The following is an 18,000-nucleotide window of genomic DNA, read 5'->3' as shown; positions in this document are numbered from 1 at the left end:
GCTGCTGGGCTAATGGACGGCTGGCTTCACGGGCAATGGGGGCTTCGGGGCCTCCGGGAGCGACGGCCTCGTATGTGCACCTCACCGGCAGAGGAGGCAGTGGCGGTGGCGTAGGCGGCTGAGCTGGAGATTTCGCCGCTGGTGGAGGCGGAGGAGACGTTGGAGACGGAGGCGTGCGGAGAAAGAACGTGTCCACCGGGATCACTTTGACATCATCCTCATCGATGGCACTTCGCCATCTCCGAAGGGGGTTTACTTGCTGCTGACCTCAAAATCGTCTAAGAATAAATTAAACCCGGCCCGGCCCGACCCGACCCGACCCTCTCTTGGGTGTGCACGGTGAACAGGGTCTCGGGTGGGTCTGGGCGGGTCAAGCACGACCCTGTAAGTTTCGGGTCGGGTCGGGTATCAAGAAAGCCCGACCCGACACGACCCATTGACACCCCTAGTCCCCTTAGCTTCGATGACGACGGCTTGTCAATGGGCGAAGTTGTCGATCCATAGTTTTTTTTTTTTGGACGTATCAATCCATAGTATAGTAGCACTACTTTGTGTAAGCAAGTTTTTGGGCGTAAGAGTATGGAGTAGTATCGATAAGATGCGACCTTCTTCCTAGAGTTCATGCCTTGTATTTTGTTGTTTGTGGTACTTGTATTGATTCTTGGAAGAGGGAAGATAATGGAAAAGTGCATATGTATATTATTCAAACTTACGTTTCTCGTGCGATGTATTTATTGCGCTTCCGCATGCTAATAATAATTACGAGTATTATTGGAATGGGCACGTGTCACTTGTGACATTATGAAGTGTCACAGTTAGCACTTATCAACCCTCTCAATCCTTTCATTTATAAAAGAAAATGCATGAGAATATATGACAATTGACCCTTATGGCTTGTGCTGCGTTACCTAGCCACGGCACACCTCATGTGGAGAGATTTCTTAACTACTAATATCTTGATAGTGATGCAGTGCGCCGATCTAGGATCTAAGAATTTACGGTGGCGAGGAGTAGTTATACTCGAACAAAATAATCCACAGCGAGTGAAACCCTTAAGGCTACGTTTGGTAATCAGGATAAAATTCGGAATAGGATAAATTTTATCCTATCCCATGTTTAGTGCATGCTCAAGTTAGGATAAAGTTGGATATAGGAGGGATATAGCCCGAATAAAATTATCCCATGGGAAAGGTGGAATAAAGATAGATAGGATTTCTAATATACATAATATAAAAGTTATTTTTCTCGAATAACAAAATTTTTAAATTAATAAAATTAAAATAATATTTGAATATAAATAATGTTTGAATTTTAATATATAAAAAATATGGAATGCCAAAGCACTCATTAGGTAAATCACCTTTTACTATCCTTTTACAAAATACATGAGAAGATATGACAGCCGGAGACCATTCCGATATAACATATAATCACAATTATATCTTTTTTTTTATAAAGTCCACGGCCGTCAAAATCAGAAGTCAGAGAAATCTTTCAGAAATTTATGTCTTTAGATAAATTTTCAGAACAGTCATGTTGAAAATGATAGGTCTATTAAAACGAATATACTAAACTCTGATCGGTGTTGAAAAACTTCACTGGACACCTATAAAAATAAATTCTGACTTTTACTTTAAAAGCATGTTGTGTAGAATAGTGCAATATTACCAAATCAGACTTTTCAGTGGCCCAATAATTTCGGCTTGACGTGCGTGTGATTCGAGAACCCTAGTAAAAAAGATTAAAGATAAATTAAATAAGTATAAAGCAGCAATCATCCAAAGTTCTGAAAATCTCACTTGAACATACGTATGACATCACAGTGAAACATGATCCATTCATTAACAATCATACACAATCAATAACCAAATTTTTTTATTCATGTAAATTAAGACTGAGTTGGTGGAGAAGGTGGACCGACGATATTTCTTGAAGATTATTAACTAGCATTGTTGATTGTTACTTATTTTCACCTTTTCATATATAGGCATATAAATTTTTCCCTTTTTCTCCAAAATGCATAAGTATACATTAATTTAGTTGCATCAATGGTGGATAATAACATCCTACGACTTGTCATATAACTATTGGATATTGACGTAGATTTTCCTTATTATTAACTCAGTTTTTTTCCTTGCATAAAAAGGAAACAACAAAGACGTCGATATGTACTTGTGTATATAAATATCACAGTCGAAGCACACATACTTTCTTCGTATCAGTTTGATCACTGAGTATCTATCACAAAAGGAGAAAAAAAAAGAATGACAGTCCACGGGAAGATGGAGATAGACTTGGAGATCAGGGCTCCGGCGGACAAGTTCCACAACGTCTTCAGCTGCCGGCCCCACCACATCTCGAAGATGTCCACCGATAAGATCCAGGGCGTCGATTTGCACGAAGGCGACTGGGGCAAGGCCGGATCCGTCATCTGCTGGAGCTACACCCACGGTAAATATTCGAATAATACAAATTGAAATGGGCTTTCATCTGGTAACTTTAACCTTTCGCGTCCAATGAACTTCACAGATGGAGAAACTAAGGTCGCGAAAGAGGTGATAGAAGCCATAGACGACGAGAAGAACTCGACGACATTCAGAGTGATCGAAGGCGACCTGATGAAGCTGTACAAGAACTTTGTCCTCGTCGTCCAGGCCACGCCCAAGGAAAGAGGCGGAAGCGTCGTCCACTGGACACTCGAGTACGAAAAGCTGAGCGAGGAGGTGACTGAGCCCTACTCGCTGCTTCAGTTCTGCGTCCATGTCAGCAAGGACATGGATGTTCACCTCATGGAACAGGCTCAGGTTCAGGCTCAGGCCTAGCAGAAACTAAGGAACTGGGTTTTTATTTATACGCGCTGGTTTGCAGTCTCTGTTGAGTTTGATGTTATGTATGTTTGAACATGTGTTACAACGTGTCTATAGTGAAAGGAATATGCTTGTGCTATGTGTGGTTCTTGGGGTTCTCGTGGGGAAAACTAATGTAATGATCTTCAAACAGATCGTTGAATATCTCTACTGTTTCCATGTGTTTGTGGGACTTCATTCATAGTTCAAGGGATGATATGCGTCGTAAAATGATTTGTTCAGCGATCCAACAAACGTAATTATTCGGGTGTGCAACACCAAACTTCAAGGGGCTGTTTTCCTCTCCATCTCTGATCTGTAAATCCTTCTCACAACATCTTGATAGTCAACTTTCTTTTTTAAAAATTTCACACGTAATAAACCTACCAACCCAATAAAGAAAGCGAATAAAGAATCCCAGTTTCATCACTCTTGCGTGTGTACCATCTCAAGTCGAAGCCAATCAGAGGTCGCCTGTGGCAGATCTGAGGTTGTGGTGGCTTGGGAGGGAGGGGGAGGGGGCAGCGCATGGGGGAGTTTTAGCTGTTGAGTTTTGTGCATGTTAAAGTAATACATGAGTCGCCTTTGAACGTGTAAACCACCGGTTATAGTGCGGCGATGGATGAACAAAACAATGTAATTTCTAGTAATATGAACTCAATCCGTCCAAAGGGGTCCAAGAAAATCCTAATATTGAACATTGAAACAAAACCAAGTCCAACTTATGGTAAAAGGATAATGTTTTACGTCATTTTTAGCCGAAGAAGTTTTCTCATCTCACTTTCTGAATAGTGGGGTTTATATAAAACTTTTCACAACGAGAAAAGTGTTACAAATACGATGACGACAAACAGCGAACCGTGCACATGAAATTTGAAAAATCATTTCATGGAAATCATTTTGATAAAGACAAACACACCCTAATTTTACATTTCGGTGATACGCATATTTCTAATTATCAAATTAGAGACTGATAACAGGAATATTTCCTCCAATGTAAAACTTGATCCTAAGTGAAAACTAGGCGGGTCAAAAATATTCTTTCAGAAATTCACCCTCACGGAAGAAAATTCATTCTTTTAATACGAAAAGGTAGAAACGTCACAGCCAAGGATTAATGTTGGCTTGTTACAATTCGTTATATTTTAGAGGCAGATCTTATGGTTGCAAAGAAGTGAGAGTTGATTCATCTGATGCGATTGAGAAAATGGGCGAGTTACTGTTGGGGAGAACTGGGCAATAAGTCACCAAGAACTAACCCAATTTAGGATTCATTTCTTCCCCAAAACTAAACCGATCAAAATTGACTTAACACCAGCAACAACCAGCAATATATTCCAGCAATACATTATCAAAATAAGTAAATATAATGTTGAAATGTTAAAGAGACACGGCAACAACAATACCAAGATTTTTACGTGGAAAACCCAATGCAGGAAAAACCACAAACCACTCAAAAAACTTCCACTAATTACCAAGAACAATATGATAACAAAGGTTCTTCTCTAGCCACACACTAGAGGCTCAACATCAATAATACAACAATATTTCATCACCACAAAGGTGGATTAACACGAATGGAGCAAAAAAATCTAACCATGGTTGGAGATTACAAGAGATAATTTGGAGAAGGATTTCAACAAATGATGCCGATTAACTTGTAGACCTTGGTTGTACGGACAATATATTGAAATTTGAGCCAATTATGCCAATGTTTGGCCGTCGAATCTCCGCCGGAAGTCATAGCCCTCTTTCCCTTCTTCTCTGCATGTTCTTCTCGGTGAACACACTCTCTCCCTCTTATCTCTTACATGCAAGAGAGTTCGATCTCTTCCTTTTCTTCTCCTTTGACTTTTTGACCTCCTTTTCTTTTGCTTTTTTGTATTATTATTTTTGTTAGCTGGGCCTCACATAGAGGCGGACCCAGCCAACAATCTCCCCCTCCATCTCATGTGGGCAATTCCATCATATGCCTGCTTTGTTTCTACAAAAGTTTAGTTTGACCATGGGCAAGATTTTGGTCATCATTCAGATTCATTGTCGTCAGTGTGGACATTCTCAAACAGGAAGAGCTTCTCTTCTAATTTCTCTCTGATTCAGTGATATTTCACATCAATATGTTTCGATCTCGAGTGCAAAATTGGATTTTTGATAAGATAGATAGCACTTATGCTATCACAATACAAAACAAACTTCCCTTGCTTCAAGCCCAACTATTGTAGAAATTTCTGTATCCGTAAGAGTTCCTTACCTCCTTCGGTAATAGCAATGTACTATGCTTCAGTCGTCGATAAAGCAACACATTTTGCAATCTTGATTGCTACGAAACCGCTCCCCCTACAAAAGTCATCATTTAACCTTACATGAACTATCGAGAGTCAATGACACCAGCATAGCCTACATCTGAATAGCCACACAACTCAAGCTTTCCATTTCCATAATATAAGCATAATTTGGAAGTACCTTTGAGATACCTCAAAATCCATTTAACAACGGTCTAATGCTCTTTGCCTAGATTTGAGAAAACCCACTCATGACACCAATTGCATGAGTAATATCTGGTCTTGTACAAACCATGGTATACATCAAACTACCCACAGCCGATGCATAATGAATTTTTATCATTTCTTCCTTCTCTTTCTCACTTGTAAGACTCTTTACTACTTAACTTGAAATGGCCAACAAGTGGAGTAATTACCGGTTTACATGTGCTCATGTTGAATCTTTCCAGCACACTTCTAATGTACTTCTCCTGAGATAGTCAAAGTTAAATGTTTTTCTTGTCACGAGAAATTCTCATGCCAAGGATTTGCTTAGCCAATTCTAAACCCTTTATTGCAAAAGCTTTACATAACTCATTTTTTAAACTCTTAATTTTCTTAGCATCATGCCTAACTATCAACTGGCCATCCACATAGAGTAGGAGGATAATAAAATCATTATTTGAGAATCTATCCATAAAGATACAAGATCAGAGTTGGTCTCACCATATCCATGATTTTCCATGAATAATTCAAACTTCGTGTACCTTTGTATTGGTGCTTACTTCAGACCATTTAAGTTTTTCCTCAACCTGCATACAAGATGCTCATTGCCTCAGCTTTAAAATCTTCTAGTTGCTCCATATATATTTCTTCTTCTAAGTCTTCATGAAAAAAAGATGTATTTACGTCAAGCTTTTCGATTTCTAAATTCGAACTGGCTGTCCACCCAAGAACAATTCAAATAGAAGGTATTTTTACAATTAATGAAAAGATCTTTTCAAAATTAATTCCTTTCTTCCGACGAAAACCCTTTACAACAAGCCTAGTCTTGTATCGTAGTTGCAAACTACTTTGTTCCATCTTTAACTTGTACAACCACTTATCTTTTTGTGTTCTCTTGCCCTTAGGCAACTTCACCAATTCAAATGTGTTGTTTTCATGCAAAGATTTGAGCTCCCACTCATTCTTTTAATCACATGACATAGCATCTTCATAAGTTTCTAGCTCTCCTGCATTAGTGAGTAACAGATACTCGTGCGATTGATATCTTTGTGAAGGTTACATTCTCTTGCAAATCTTCTCATTTGAGGAAGGACTAGTTGTTCTTGCTTAACTGGCTCCTCTAGCTCAGCTGGTTGCTCTTACTCAATTGATTGTTCTGGCTCAATTATTTCACCTATCTCAGCTAAAAAATCAACATTTTATGAGGACTCACCATCTTCATGATTTCCATGCACTTCTTCCCCGTGATTTCCAACCAATACGACAGGAGGATTTGGGATGAAACTAATAAAGTGTTAACCAACATTCTTTGTCCTCCCTGGCTTGTCTATATCTTCAACAGTTTGATGCTAAAAAAACGCCACATCTTGACTTCTAATGACTTTCTTTGCTGCCGGATCCCATAACCTATAACCAAACTCTTCATGTCCATAGCCCAAGAAGATACACTGGTTAGACTTGTCATTAAGCTTGGACTTTTCATCTCTTGGAACATGTACAAATGCCCAGCAAACGAACACTTCCATATAATTGTATGAAACATCTTTCCCACTCCAAACTCTTTGCGGAACATTTCCATGAAGAGGAATTCATGGGGAAAGGTTTATCAAGTCCACTATTGTTCTCATCGCTTCACCCCTAAATGACTTAAGCAACCTCGCTTGAGAGAGCATACACCGAATACGATCATTAATTGTACGGTTTATTCTCTTAGCTACTCCATTATGTTGTGGAGTTTTCAAAACAGTCTTCTCAAACTTGATACCATAATCTTTACAATAATATTCAAACGGGCCTCTATATTCACCGCCGTTATCAACCCGAACATATTCAACTTCTTCCCGCTTTCTCTTTTCATGTTGATATGAAATTGTTTGAAAGTTACAAGCACCTAGTCTTTGGATTTCAAAACAATAGCCCACACTTTTCTAGAGCAATCATTAATAAATGTCACAAAGTATAATGCACCACCAAGTGTTCTAGCATCAATACAACAAACATTAATGTGAACTAAAAAGTATATCTAATTTTGTGTATGGAGAAGAATTATGAAATGAGAGTCTATGTTGCTTACATGTTAGGCAATGAGTACATTCCTTCAGATTTCTTTCCTTTAATGAGAGAAAATTCTCTCTAGCAAAAGTTCCAAGCCTCTTCTCGCTGAGATGACCAAGTCTCATATGTCCTAGGTCAAATGAGGAGTCATCCACTGCATTTACCTCTTCTCTAATCAACTTAGCTTGCATGGTGTAGAGAGTGCATGTATTTTTGCCCTTAGCCACTACCATTGAACCTTTAGTCAATTTCCATTTGCCATTATAGAAGAAATTGCAGTAACCAAATCATCAAAGTTACTTGTGGAGATCAAGTGAAGTCGAATGTCCGGAACATGTCTCATATTTTTTCAGAAGCATATTACATCAACATCGGTCTTCAAATAAACATCTCTCATGCCGATAACCTTGGAAACACTAGTGTTTCCCATCCTGACACAACCAAAACCACCGCTGCAATAGGATGTGAAGTAGTCACGCCGTGAGATGACATGAAATGAGGCTGAAAAATCAACAACGCAACTAAAGTCTTAGCATATAAGGTTTACACAGACATCATCACAAATGAATACAATATCGACATTGGCTGCAACTGTCTCTGTAACCTGTTTCTCTTCTTTCTTTCAATCTCCATTTCTATAATGGAATTTATCTCTCTTTGGCAACCTGCATTCTCTAGCATAATGTCCCACCTTGCCACAATTGTAACACTTCACATTCCTCCTCGACCTTCCTCTAGACTTGCCTCTTTATCACAATTCTGAAAATTTTTCGATTGATTTATCCCCCTATTTTTCGTGATGAGAACCTCCGAATGAGAAGCATAATTCATGCATTTTCTCCTTGTTTCTTCATTGAACAAGCTTCCTTTAACCATGCTCATAGAAAGCATACCATAAGGAGCCAAATTGTTTAATGCCACAACCAAGGTGTCCTAACTGTAAAGAAGAGTACCAAGCAATGACAAGTCCATAACTCATCTCCAAGATTAATTTCCAGATTTGTCAACTGATTTATAGCACCTTGAAATTCACTCAAATGTTCTGACATGCTACTCCATTTATTGTATCTCGAATTTACAAGTCTTTTAACTAAAAGTACTTATTTTGTGGGGTTCTCCTCTGGTAGAGATCTTGTAATTTCTTCTACAAAGTTTCAGCATTTGTTCCTTGAGCAACATGATGAAAAACGCTATCATCAATCCATTGTCAAATACACCCAACAGTTTTTCGATTCATTCACACCTATTCTTTGTCTTCATTGTTTCCTTTAGCCTCATCGGTATCGACGGGATCATATGAATCTTTATAGTATAATATGTATTCTATTCGAGGCTTCTAAATAGAGTAATTCAAGGCATTTAACTTAAACATTGTGCTGCTATCCTCCATTCAATTCAGCTACTCACGTCGGCTCTAACACCACTTTGTTGGTGAGAACCAAACAATAACTCATCAAGAACTAACCTAATCCAAGATTAATTTCTTCCCCAAAACTAAACTGACCAAAATCGACTTAACCTCAGCAACAACCAACTGTATATTCCAACAATACAAACTCAAAATAAGTAAATATAATGCTAAAATATCAAAGTTACACGACAATAACTACACCAAGATTTTTATGTGGAAAACCCAATAAAAAACTTTCGCTAATCACCAAGAATAGTAGGATACACAAAGGTTCTTCTCTAGTCATACACTAAAGACTCAACATCAACAATATAATGGTATTTCATCGCCACGAAGGCGAATTAACACAAACGGAGCAAGAAAATCTAACCATGGTTGGAGATTACGAGAGATAACTTGGAGAAGGATTTCAACAACTGAAGCCGATTAATTTGTAGACTTTGGTTGCACAAACAATATACTAAAATTTGAGCCAATTTCAATAACGTTTGGCCATCAAATTTTCGCCGGAAGCTGCAGCCCTATTTCCCTTCTCTTCCGCAGGTTCTTCTTGGTGAACTCTCTCTCTCTCTCTCTCTCTCTCTCTCTCTCTCTCTCTCTCTCTAACATGCAAGAGAGTTCAGTCTCTTCATTTTCTTTTCCTTTGACTTTGACTGCTTTTTTATTTGCTTTTATTTTTATTATTATTATTATTTATGTTAGTTGGGCCCTACAAAGATGCTAACCAGGCCAACACGTACCTTTTTTTTTATCGAAAGGCCAACACGTACTTAACGGACGCTGAACTCAGACCCAAGTTGAGCTCAAGCTTAGCAAAACTTGCCTCAAATGTAGCTAAGTCCAAGATAAGGCTCGAAAGAACCCTCGTAATGGGCTTAGCTCAGATCATTATTTTGACCTACATTTCACATAGTTATTGGATGTTAGTAGCAGCAATTTGAATATGTTATCAGCCAAGGCATTAAGTTAGGTGATTGAGTAAGCTCCATACAATATTTTTCTCGTGCACCATAGAATTTCTTTTCTTCTTTTGGCATAATGCACGCTTTTCTTCCGCATGATCTATCGGTTTTGTCCCTCGCCAATTAAGGGGTGAAGGATCCATGTCTCAATTCATCATATCTGAAAATATGCAAGCAAAAACTTATTCAATCCACCGAAACTATCACACAACGAGAGGATCGCTCAATCCATTAGTTCATCTACTAAACTCAGTCAATGTATTCATATTCCAATGCAATCCAGAGACGATCACAACACGCGCCGTCTTCACCAGAGATCCCTCGAGAAACTCACAGGCGTTGAGAGCCGCTGGCGAGGTCAATCCACTCCAGCTGGATCTCCACCTCACCAGACTCGACATTACTCAACCGGAGCACCATGTCCTGGTAGATCTTGCCGTCTTTCCACACAATCGAGCTCTCGTCCACCAGGCAGTTGCCCTTCGAAGGCTGGACTCTAGCAACTGTGGTGGGGGTCGGGAGGTTCTCCAGGCGCATCTCTATAGCATCTATGTACGGCTTGATGTCGATCTTGGCCTCTCCCATTTTGTCGTCCACGGTGAATGTGTCCTTGTCATAAACAGTCTGCGAAAGAGTATAGTTCGATAGGACTATCACTACCCCGGTCAATGCTTACAGTGTGACTTCAAACTTCTTCAATCCCTAAAAGTGATGCATGTTATATTTGACATTTGAAAACTCGGTTCAAGAGCAATTCAATAGGCGATCCTCCTGAAGTATCGTTCCAGAGTGATCATTTTAAACTAAGCGGACACAAACAGAATATGAATGAATGGAAACTCTAGAACAGAATATTGAGTCATCTCAAATGTTTCTGGGCATCATCCGATTCGGGTTCATTTCAGGAGGGTCTCCAAGTGGCGTGTCCTTAACTCATTTCTAAGCATGTCGCACGCTAAAATTAATTGAACAATCTAAAAACAAGAATTGAAACGACTTAACATGGTTATTCGCAAAATCGACACATTAAGCATGATGAACGTGAAGGAAGCAACACTGACTAGGTTGATTGGAATGTTGGGGTCTGTTATGGAAAGAGTCAAGTCATCGTTCCATTCAGGGTTGCAATTGTTTTTCACCACCCGAGTCTTCAATTTCTGCAATCACATATATAAATTCCAGGTGACGTCAGCAAAATGGTCTGTACTATATAGTCATATACCACACAAAATGATGAAACCATCGGCTAGATAATGTTTGAGTTAGGTGAATGAGCAAGAACTTGATCCTAATCCTGAAGCCTAAGTAAGGAACTTAATGCCAATTACAAAGATACAAAGACAAATTCAAAGTCATATTTATTTACATACTCGAACTTTCAAAATAAAACCCGCATTTCCCTTTTAAACAATGAATTTAAAAGGAAAAAAAAATCGGATTGATCAGTAAGGCACCACTTATAGAATCCAACAGGTCAACATGATCTGTTTAAGCCAATTTGTACAACCAGGCAAATGATGTCCCTCATATTACAGCATGATCTTCATCATGGAGGGATCTGAATTTTTTTCCTCGATAACAAGATGAAATCCATTCTCATCAAGACGACGAAAATTTGCGCAAACACAAGGGCTTTAATCATCCCACAAGAAAAGAAAAAAATCTTCCAAGCATAGGAATTAGGAAAGATCCACTTTCTCTTAGGTCAAGAAAAGGGCTGTAGAGAGATTCAATCGATGATGGCACCCACAAATTTGTCTAATCATAATCGGGTACGAACAGCACTAATCAAAGAATTACAATGGACAGAGAGAGAGAGAGGGTGACCTGATAAGCCATGGAGACGACAACGTAAGGATCGCTGCTAAGGGTGTCGCGGACGACGAGGTTGATGCCTCGCTTCACCCGGATTTTCAGAAGCCCCATTATGTTCTCCATTCTCCTCTTCTTCTTCTCCTCGTCCTTCTTCTTGCAGACACCTAACCCAACACACACCAACAATAGAGGGCGAGGGAGAGAGAGATGATGGCTTCTTATCTATCCTGATTCTCCGTCTCCTCTTTTTCTCCTCCTTTTCTTGTTTTTCCCTGCTATAGAATGGAGGTGGACATTAAGATTAATAATAGTGGACAGGGCTCTCCTTGGGAAAAAATCATGGCGAGACACGTGCAAGGTCGTGAACCCGCACGCGAATCACCAGGAACAATTTTTGTGGTGGAGACGTGCTCGTCGGTACAAAAGGGTCATTGACAGAAATATGCTTCCTCCTCTGTCTTCTTTTCTCGTTTTATCGTTTTGTGGGTCGGTGGACGCACCACTCACACACCCACAAAGGGAATCTTAGTGCTACGCAATGAATAGAATGTGTCTCGCTTTGTTAGGAAAAAGGTGGATAATCTGGACATGTTCCTTTGCTTTTACTGTTTTTTTCCACAAGTATATCTTGGCATCTTTGCCACAGTTGACACCAGTCGTTATGTTTGAGCCATCCACATCGGTAGAAATTTTACATTGGGACAATCTGTGTGTGGTGTGGAGTCGTGGACATACATTGATAATGCTTGTGAAGTGTAGGGGTTTTCACCATGTGAACTATGTGTCAAGGGAACCGTCTTCATCCACATTATCCAAAAGAATACATTTCTTTTTCGAATTACTTTTCATGTAAATCGCAATAACCACAATCATTATGTATTTCTTTTTTTTTATCCTTTTTCAGTCCTCGTATTCTTTTTAGACTAGTGGCTGCTTTTTTTTTTTTTTGGTAAAGTGACTAGTGGCTGCTTTATGCTGCACAGATGTGAATTTTTTCGGGAAAATTGTCAAAAAAGTCCTAAACCTATTGTCGGCCGGCGGCCACGTCAGCGCCGGCCGGCCAAAATTGGCCGGAAGGACTGAATTGGCAAGAATTAAAAAGGTTTAGGACTGAATTGACAAACTTAAAAGGTTTAGGACTGAATTGGCCGCCGTACAATAGGTTTAGGACTTTTTTGACAATTTTCTCAAATTTTTTCGATTGTGTAAAATAGAATGTGTATTTTGGCATAGCATAAATCATATGTTAAATTATATCCCTATATCATATAAATCTTTCTCTTTTGAAAAAATAGAAGAAAAATTCTCGGTTTATATTGTCTACTATTGTGTAGAGATTTAATAGCAATTAGAAAATTTCTTACTATCGTTGTTATACGATGATAAAAAAAATTATATGTAATTAACAATATTATAGATAATAATAAAAACCTTTCGAGGAAATATTTAATAGAAAAAGTTATAACAAATATTAGTACATCCAATAATTGCTAATTCGTAACACTAATGGTCGCTAGACACTCGAGCAAACTTTTTTGCTAAATCTAAGATTTTCCAGATCCCATGTGTCTCGGGTTCAAATTCATAACAGGCCTCGATAGGATTTTCGCAGTTGCCACCGCGAGTCTCTCATAGAGAGAGAGTGACGACAACGATAATGACAAAGACAACGGTTGTTTGTGGTGGTGGTGGACAAAGCTAGCACGACAGATATGGAGCTCTTCGATAGTAGCATGGCTGGAGAGAGAGAGAGAGAGAGTGTGTGTGTGTGTGTTAAGTATAGTGTCAATCTTATAAGTTTTTCAAGCATTAAAAGCTTGTGAAGCACGAAAATATACGATGTGGTCTATAAATCATGTAAATCAAATTCATCTCAACCATTGATCATGTGAGTCTTGCAGTGAGAGATCCACATAATTGAATTGATGAGATGATATTGATTTTCATGATTTATAAATCATCCAATTACTTCTCGTGCAACACGGGTTCATCGGGTCCCATTTGGTCACGAACAGCGTGGATGATTCCGGAAACGAGGAGTACCCATCTATCAATGTAATCAAGACAAGAGAGCCTGTTGAGCGGCTTCCCTTACCACATCCGCAGGCCGTATACGTGCACACGCAGCACTCAGAAGCCCAATCAAGAGAAATACTTGTGACTAAGCTTTTTCGATTATTTACCTGATAATACTTGTGACTAAGTCAATCAGGCATGTGGCCCTGCTAGTAAAGAGATTTGGGGGTGGGGGTGGGGCCGGAGAGTACCAAGTCCGAGATTCAATCACCGTGAACATCGTATACACATTTACATAAAAGAGAAGAGTAAGACAAAAAAAAAATGAAATTCCTTTTCAAGTGAGAAAATGATTTCAAATTATTATTAGCTTCATGGTTCGTCGTCGTGACGTGGGTATTTGAAATTAATAATGCAACCGAATATGTCACGGAAGCTAATAGTCTTTCAATAGATTACTAGTTAGGCGGGAAAATATTTATAAGATTGCGTTTTTCATAAATTCAGCACGTACTAACGAGAAAATATTTATAAAGCAGAACGACTCGAATTTAGAGACTGATCCAGAGGTAACCGTTGAAGATTTGAGGTTTGGCACAAGGTGACCCGACTCACAGGCGCCGAGAGCTGTCGAGGACGTGGATCCACTCCAGCTGGACCTCCACCTTGCCGCACTCGACGTTACGCAACCCAAGCACCATGTCCTGGTAGATCTTGCCGTCTCTCCACACGATCGAGCTCTCATCCGCCAGGCAATTGTCCCTGGAAGGCTGGATCCTGGCAATCGTGGTGGGGGTCGGGAGGTTCTCCAGCCGCCTCTCTATAACATCCATGTAAGGCTTGATGTCGATCTTGGCCTCTCCCATTTTGTCGTCCGCGGTGAACATGTCCTTGTCGTAAACAGCCTGCGAAAAATCATGCAATAGGACTATTACTTTCTCTAGTGTATGCTTATTATGGGACATAAAAAGTGCTTTAATCCCTAAAAAGAAGCACAGCGATGAATATTATTTTCAGAGTATTGTGAAGTTAGGATAGATGTGCTTCGCTTTCGGCAATATTTCCGAATGGAGTTCACAAGTTCATAAGGTTCTAACTACACAAATCAACAGGCGATCCTCCGGAAAAATTGTTTCCGAAGCAACCAGTTTAAACAAAGTGCAAACATACAGAATGAGAATATGAAGGAAACTCTCCAACAGAAGGTTCGAATCATCTCTAGCACGTCGAACACGAAATAATTGGACAATCTAGAAACACAAATTGAAACGACCTAACATGGTTGTTCACAGAATAGACACGAGCGAGTAAGAACGAATGATGAATTTGATCGAAGAAACACTTACTAGATTGATTGGAATGTTGGGGTCTGTAATGGAAAGAGTCTGCTCATCTTTCCATTCTGGGTTGCAGCTGTTTTTCACCACCCGAGTCTTCCATTTCTGCACCCATATTTATACCATTCAGGTGCCGTGAGCAAGATGGTACATACCATATAGTCATATTATAAAGGGAAAATTCCAAATAAAGGTTTGAAATGCCCTTATTTTCTTAAATAAGGGCCTGAAGTGGACTTTGTATCAAATAAGGACCTGAAGTTGCATATTAGTCTCAAATAAGGGCCTAAAGTAGATTTTGTGTCAAATAAGGACATGAAGTGACTATATCTGATTCAAAGAAGGGCCTGACTTTTCTTATGGTAAGGGCATTTTCATCTTTTAACTTTTTTGAATTTTTTTCCTTTTTTCTGGTTTTCCCTTCTTCCCCGGTGGCCGTCCGGCCGACCACCGGCGAAGCTCGGCGAGGGCTGGCCAAGGGTCGCCCTCGCCTGATCTAGCGAGGGCCGCCCTTGCCGGCAATAGTCGAGGAACGGCCTCGCCAAATCTGGGCGAGGTGGGTCGCCTTGCCAGATCGAAACCATTGGCTTAATAACGTTTGAGTTAGGTCAATGAGGAAAACTTTATCATAATCCCGAACCCTAAATGAGAAACTCAATGCCAGCCGGAAAGAACCAAAGACGTATTCAAAGTCAAACACTCTTATCAAGTGGCTATATACATACTCAGTGGCCGATCGAAGGTAATTCAACCTCATGACCTCGCGATCTGAGGTCAATGAACGCTAGAACAAACTTTTTCGCTAAATCTAAGGATTTTCAGATCTCTCGTGTCTGAAATTCAAAATTGCAACGACCCTCGATTTGAGGATCTTCGCAATCGCCGCCGCTAGCCCTCATCGAGATCGAGAGATCAAGAGAGAGAGAAAGAGAGTGAGAGAGGTGCGACCTGATGAGCCATGGAGACGACAACGTAAGGATCGCTGCTAAGAATGTCGCGGACAGCGAGGTCGATGCCTCGCTTCACCTGAATTTTCAAAAGCCCTGTTATGTTCTCCATTCTCTTCTTCTTGTTCTTCTTGCAGACACCAAACACACAGCAACAGCGATATGATGGAGAGAGAGATCACACGTTACAGAGGACACCAATCTGTGGCTTCTTATTGACCTTGTCTTTTTCTCTGCTTTTTCTATCTTGAGTAGAAATTGAAATTAAAAATGGCGGACGGTGCTCTTCTTAGAACAAAATCATAAGAAAGCTTGGCGATTTCAATCATGTGAAAAACGTGCAAGCTCGTGAACTTACACCCGTACCATTTGGCAGGGGAAGCTAGCTGGAGGTAGGAACCCATCATGGTCCCGCGAATCACCTGGAAAGATCTTGTGATACACTGATACATACGCGCCTCGGTACAAAAGGCTCATTGATGGAAAGCCTGCCTCTTTCACAGGTATAGTTTGGCGTGTTGCTATTAGGCAACACCCAGCTACAGCTGCATAAACTATAAAAAAAAAATTTATGATCGAGCTATCCACATTATTACGAATTTTACATTGTGAATCAAAAACTTATATGATTCTTGATCGAAAAGATCATTGATGTACGTGGAGACGATGGAGCCACAGTGACCTGCAAATAGCTTAGGTTGATAGTGAACTACATGTGTATCACAGCAAATTTATGCTGAAAATTTATGCTGAACATAGAGCAGATGCATTGGCATAGTCATTAATTATCTCGACTGGAATCTCCCTATGACTTCCCGTAGCTCCAATGTAGACATTGGTCTGCAAAAAGAAAAATGGTTACTAGAGAGCTAAGCGTGTGTCAAAGCAAACTATAGTGAAGTTACATCAGATGCATTGGCAGAATCATCAATCACTTCCACTGGTATCTCCTACCTTCACTACTATAGTCATTGACCTACAAGAAACATATGCTACTAGAGAGCTATAGATAGATCTCAAAGCAAACTCATGGGAATCACATTCACTGGAACTTGCTGGAGATGCATTGGCATTTGTCTCAGAGCCATTAATCACTCCAACTGGAATTAGATTTCACGAACTACCTTGCTAATGCACGCACTAGATTGAACAGTTTCCTAAATAAATACAAGGGTAAAGGTTACTATGCAAAACTTAACACGAGTCGGAGAGAGAGAGAGAACATAGTGACAGAGACAACGGCGGTTTGTGGTGGTGGACGCAGCTAGCAAGCACCTGTGGAAGTCTTTGGCGATGGCATGAGTTGAGAGACTGTGTATGCGCGCGTGGAGTGTCAAGGCATAGTTTTCAGGCACATAAAATTTGTGAAACACGAAAAATATTGGATGGTCTATAAATCATATGGATCAAATCCATCTCAACCATTGATCATGTGAGTCTCATGGTGGGATTCACGTAATTAATTGTTGAGCCGATGACTGGATTTGAAATGAGGGCCCGCACTCATTTGATGGATTTTCAATTGATCTTTAGCCCAATCAAGACAAGAGAGCCTGTTGATCCACAGGCCACATATGGCACACGCATTCCCTCAAAGCCCAATTCAAGGTTTTAAACCAATTAGTCTAAGCTTTTCTTAATAGTTCCCTTTGACAACATATAGTTAGATTGGCTCCGTTTCGTTTGTTCGAATGGAATTGTTTTCATGCGAGAAAATGATTTCGAATCATTTTTATTATTACCCCCATGTCCGGTGTAAAAATATAATTTACACGTTTGTCCTTAGATGGAAGACATGCGTATTTGAATTTAATTATGCAACCGCATCTTTTCACGTATGAACTCTATATCAAAATGTGACCACTTAAATAGATAACTAGTTTGTGACAAAAAAGTTTACAATACTAAACTCTTCAGGACTCGAGTACCTTAGCTATTACAATGTTTAACCTGATATAGCTGCGCAACAGACTCAGTTGGGAATCATTGGATGTCGATGATTAACATAAGGATCGTAGAGACCAGGGTTTGGCTTCTAGGGTACCAATGGCGATTCAGGGATCTAATGCGGATACCTTGGATCGTGGTTCGGCAGCTAGCTACCCATGTTGGATCCAGTTCACCA

General features: G+C 39.9%; 3 protein-coding genes across 3 annotated transcripts; 1 reads left to right on the top strand and 2 right to left on the bottom strand.

The window, feature by feature from the left end:
• The first annotated feature begins 2,164 nt into the window (after positions 1 to 2,164).
• On the top strand, positions 2,165 to 2,997 carry LOC115686872 (MLP-like protein 28). The gene is made up of 2 exons (XM_030612288.2): positions 2,165 to 2,451; positions 2,530 to 2,997. The coding sequence occupies exons 1-2, from the start codon at positions 2,265 to 2,267 to the stop codon at positions 2,820 to 2,822; spliced, it is 480 nt and encodes a 159-aa protein (XP_030468148.1). The 5' UTR covers positions 2,165 to 2,264; the 3' UTR covers positions 2,823 to 2,997.
• A 6,920-nt stretch (positions 2,998 to 9,917) lies between these two features.
• On the bottom strand, positions 9,918 to 12,376 carry LOC115686869 (protein C2-DOMAIN ABA-RELATED 5-like). Its single transcript, XM_030612286.2, has 3 exons — positions 11,588 to 12,376; positions 10,822 to 10,917; positions 9,918 to 10,384 (listed from the first exon to the last, which is right to left on the bottom strand). The coding sequence occupies exons 1-3, from the start codon at positions 11,696 to 11,698 to the stop codon at positions 10,091 to 10,093; spliced, it is 501 nt and encodes a 166-aa protein (XP_030468146.1). The 5' UTR covers positions 11,699 to 12,376; the 3' UTR covers positions 9,918 to 10,090.
• Positions 12,377 to 14,053: 1,677 nt separating this feature from the next.
• Positions 14,054 to 16,125, bottom strand: LOC115686870 (protein C2-DOMAIN ABA-RELATED 7-like). Its single transcript, XM_030612287.2, has 3 exons — positions 15,877 to 16,125; positions 14,938 to 15,033; positions 14,054 to 14,496 (listed from the first exon to the last, which is right to left on the bottom strand). Exons 1-3 carry the CDS (start codon positions 15,985 to 15,987, stop codon positions 14,203 to 14,205), a joined length of 501 nt encoding a protein of 166 aa, XP_030468147.1. The 5' UTR covers positions 15,988 to 16,125; the 3' UTR covers positions 14,054 to 14,202.
• Positions 16,126 to 18,000: the final 1,875 nt, after the last annotated feature.

This window comes from Syzygium oleosum, unplaced genomic scaffold (genome assembly GCF_021117445.2).
Source record: "Syzygium oleosum isolate NSW1041296 unplaced genomic scaffold, Sole_v2.1 Sole_v2.02, whole genome shotgun sequence".
NCBI lineage: Eukaryota > Viridiplantae > Streptophyta > Magnoliopsida > Myrtales > Myrtaceae > Syzygium > Syzygium oleosum.
The sequence above is the reverse complement of the archived record's forward strand: the minus strand, read 5'-3'. Positions and strand labels throughout refer to the sequence as shown.

Bases quoted from the DNA above. Each gene is read 5' to 3' on its own strand.
- LOC115686872 (XM_030612288.2), top strand. From the start codon at position 2,265: ATGACAGTCCACGGGAAGATGGAGATAGACTTGGAGATCAGGGCTCCG. The intron at 2,452-2,529 runs GTAAATATTCGA...TGAACTTCACAG, and splicing joins CTGCTGGAGCTACACCCACG to ATGGAGAAACTAAGGTCGCG.
- LOC115686869 (XM_030612286.2), bottom strand. From the start codon at position 11,698: ATGGAGAACATAATGGGGCTTCTGAAAATCCGGGTGAAGCGAGGCATC. The intron at 10,918-11,587 runs GTCACCCTCTCT...ATGTGATTGCAG, and splicing joins TCGTCTCCATGGCTTATCAG to AAATTGAAGACTCGGGTGGT. The intron at 10,385-10,821 runs GTCAGTGTTGCT...ACTCTTTCGCAG, and splicing joins CCAACATTCCAATCAACCTA to ACTGTTTATGACAAGGACAC.
- LOC115686870 (XM_030612287.2), bottom strand. From the start codon at position 15,987: ATGGAGAACATAACAGGGCTTTTGAAAATTCAGGTGAAGCGAGGCATC. The intron at 15,034-15,876 runs GTCGCACCTCTC...ATATGGGTGCAG, and splicing joins TCGTCTCCATGGCTCATCAG to AAATGGAAGACTCGGGTGGT. The intron at 14,497-14,937 runs GTAAGTGTTTCT...GATTTTTCGCAG, and splicing joins CCAACATTCCAATCAATCTA to GCTGTTTACGACAAGGACAT.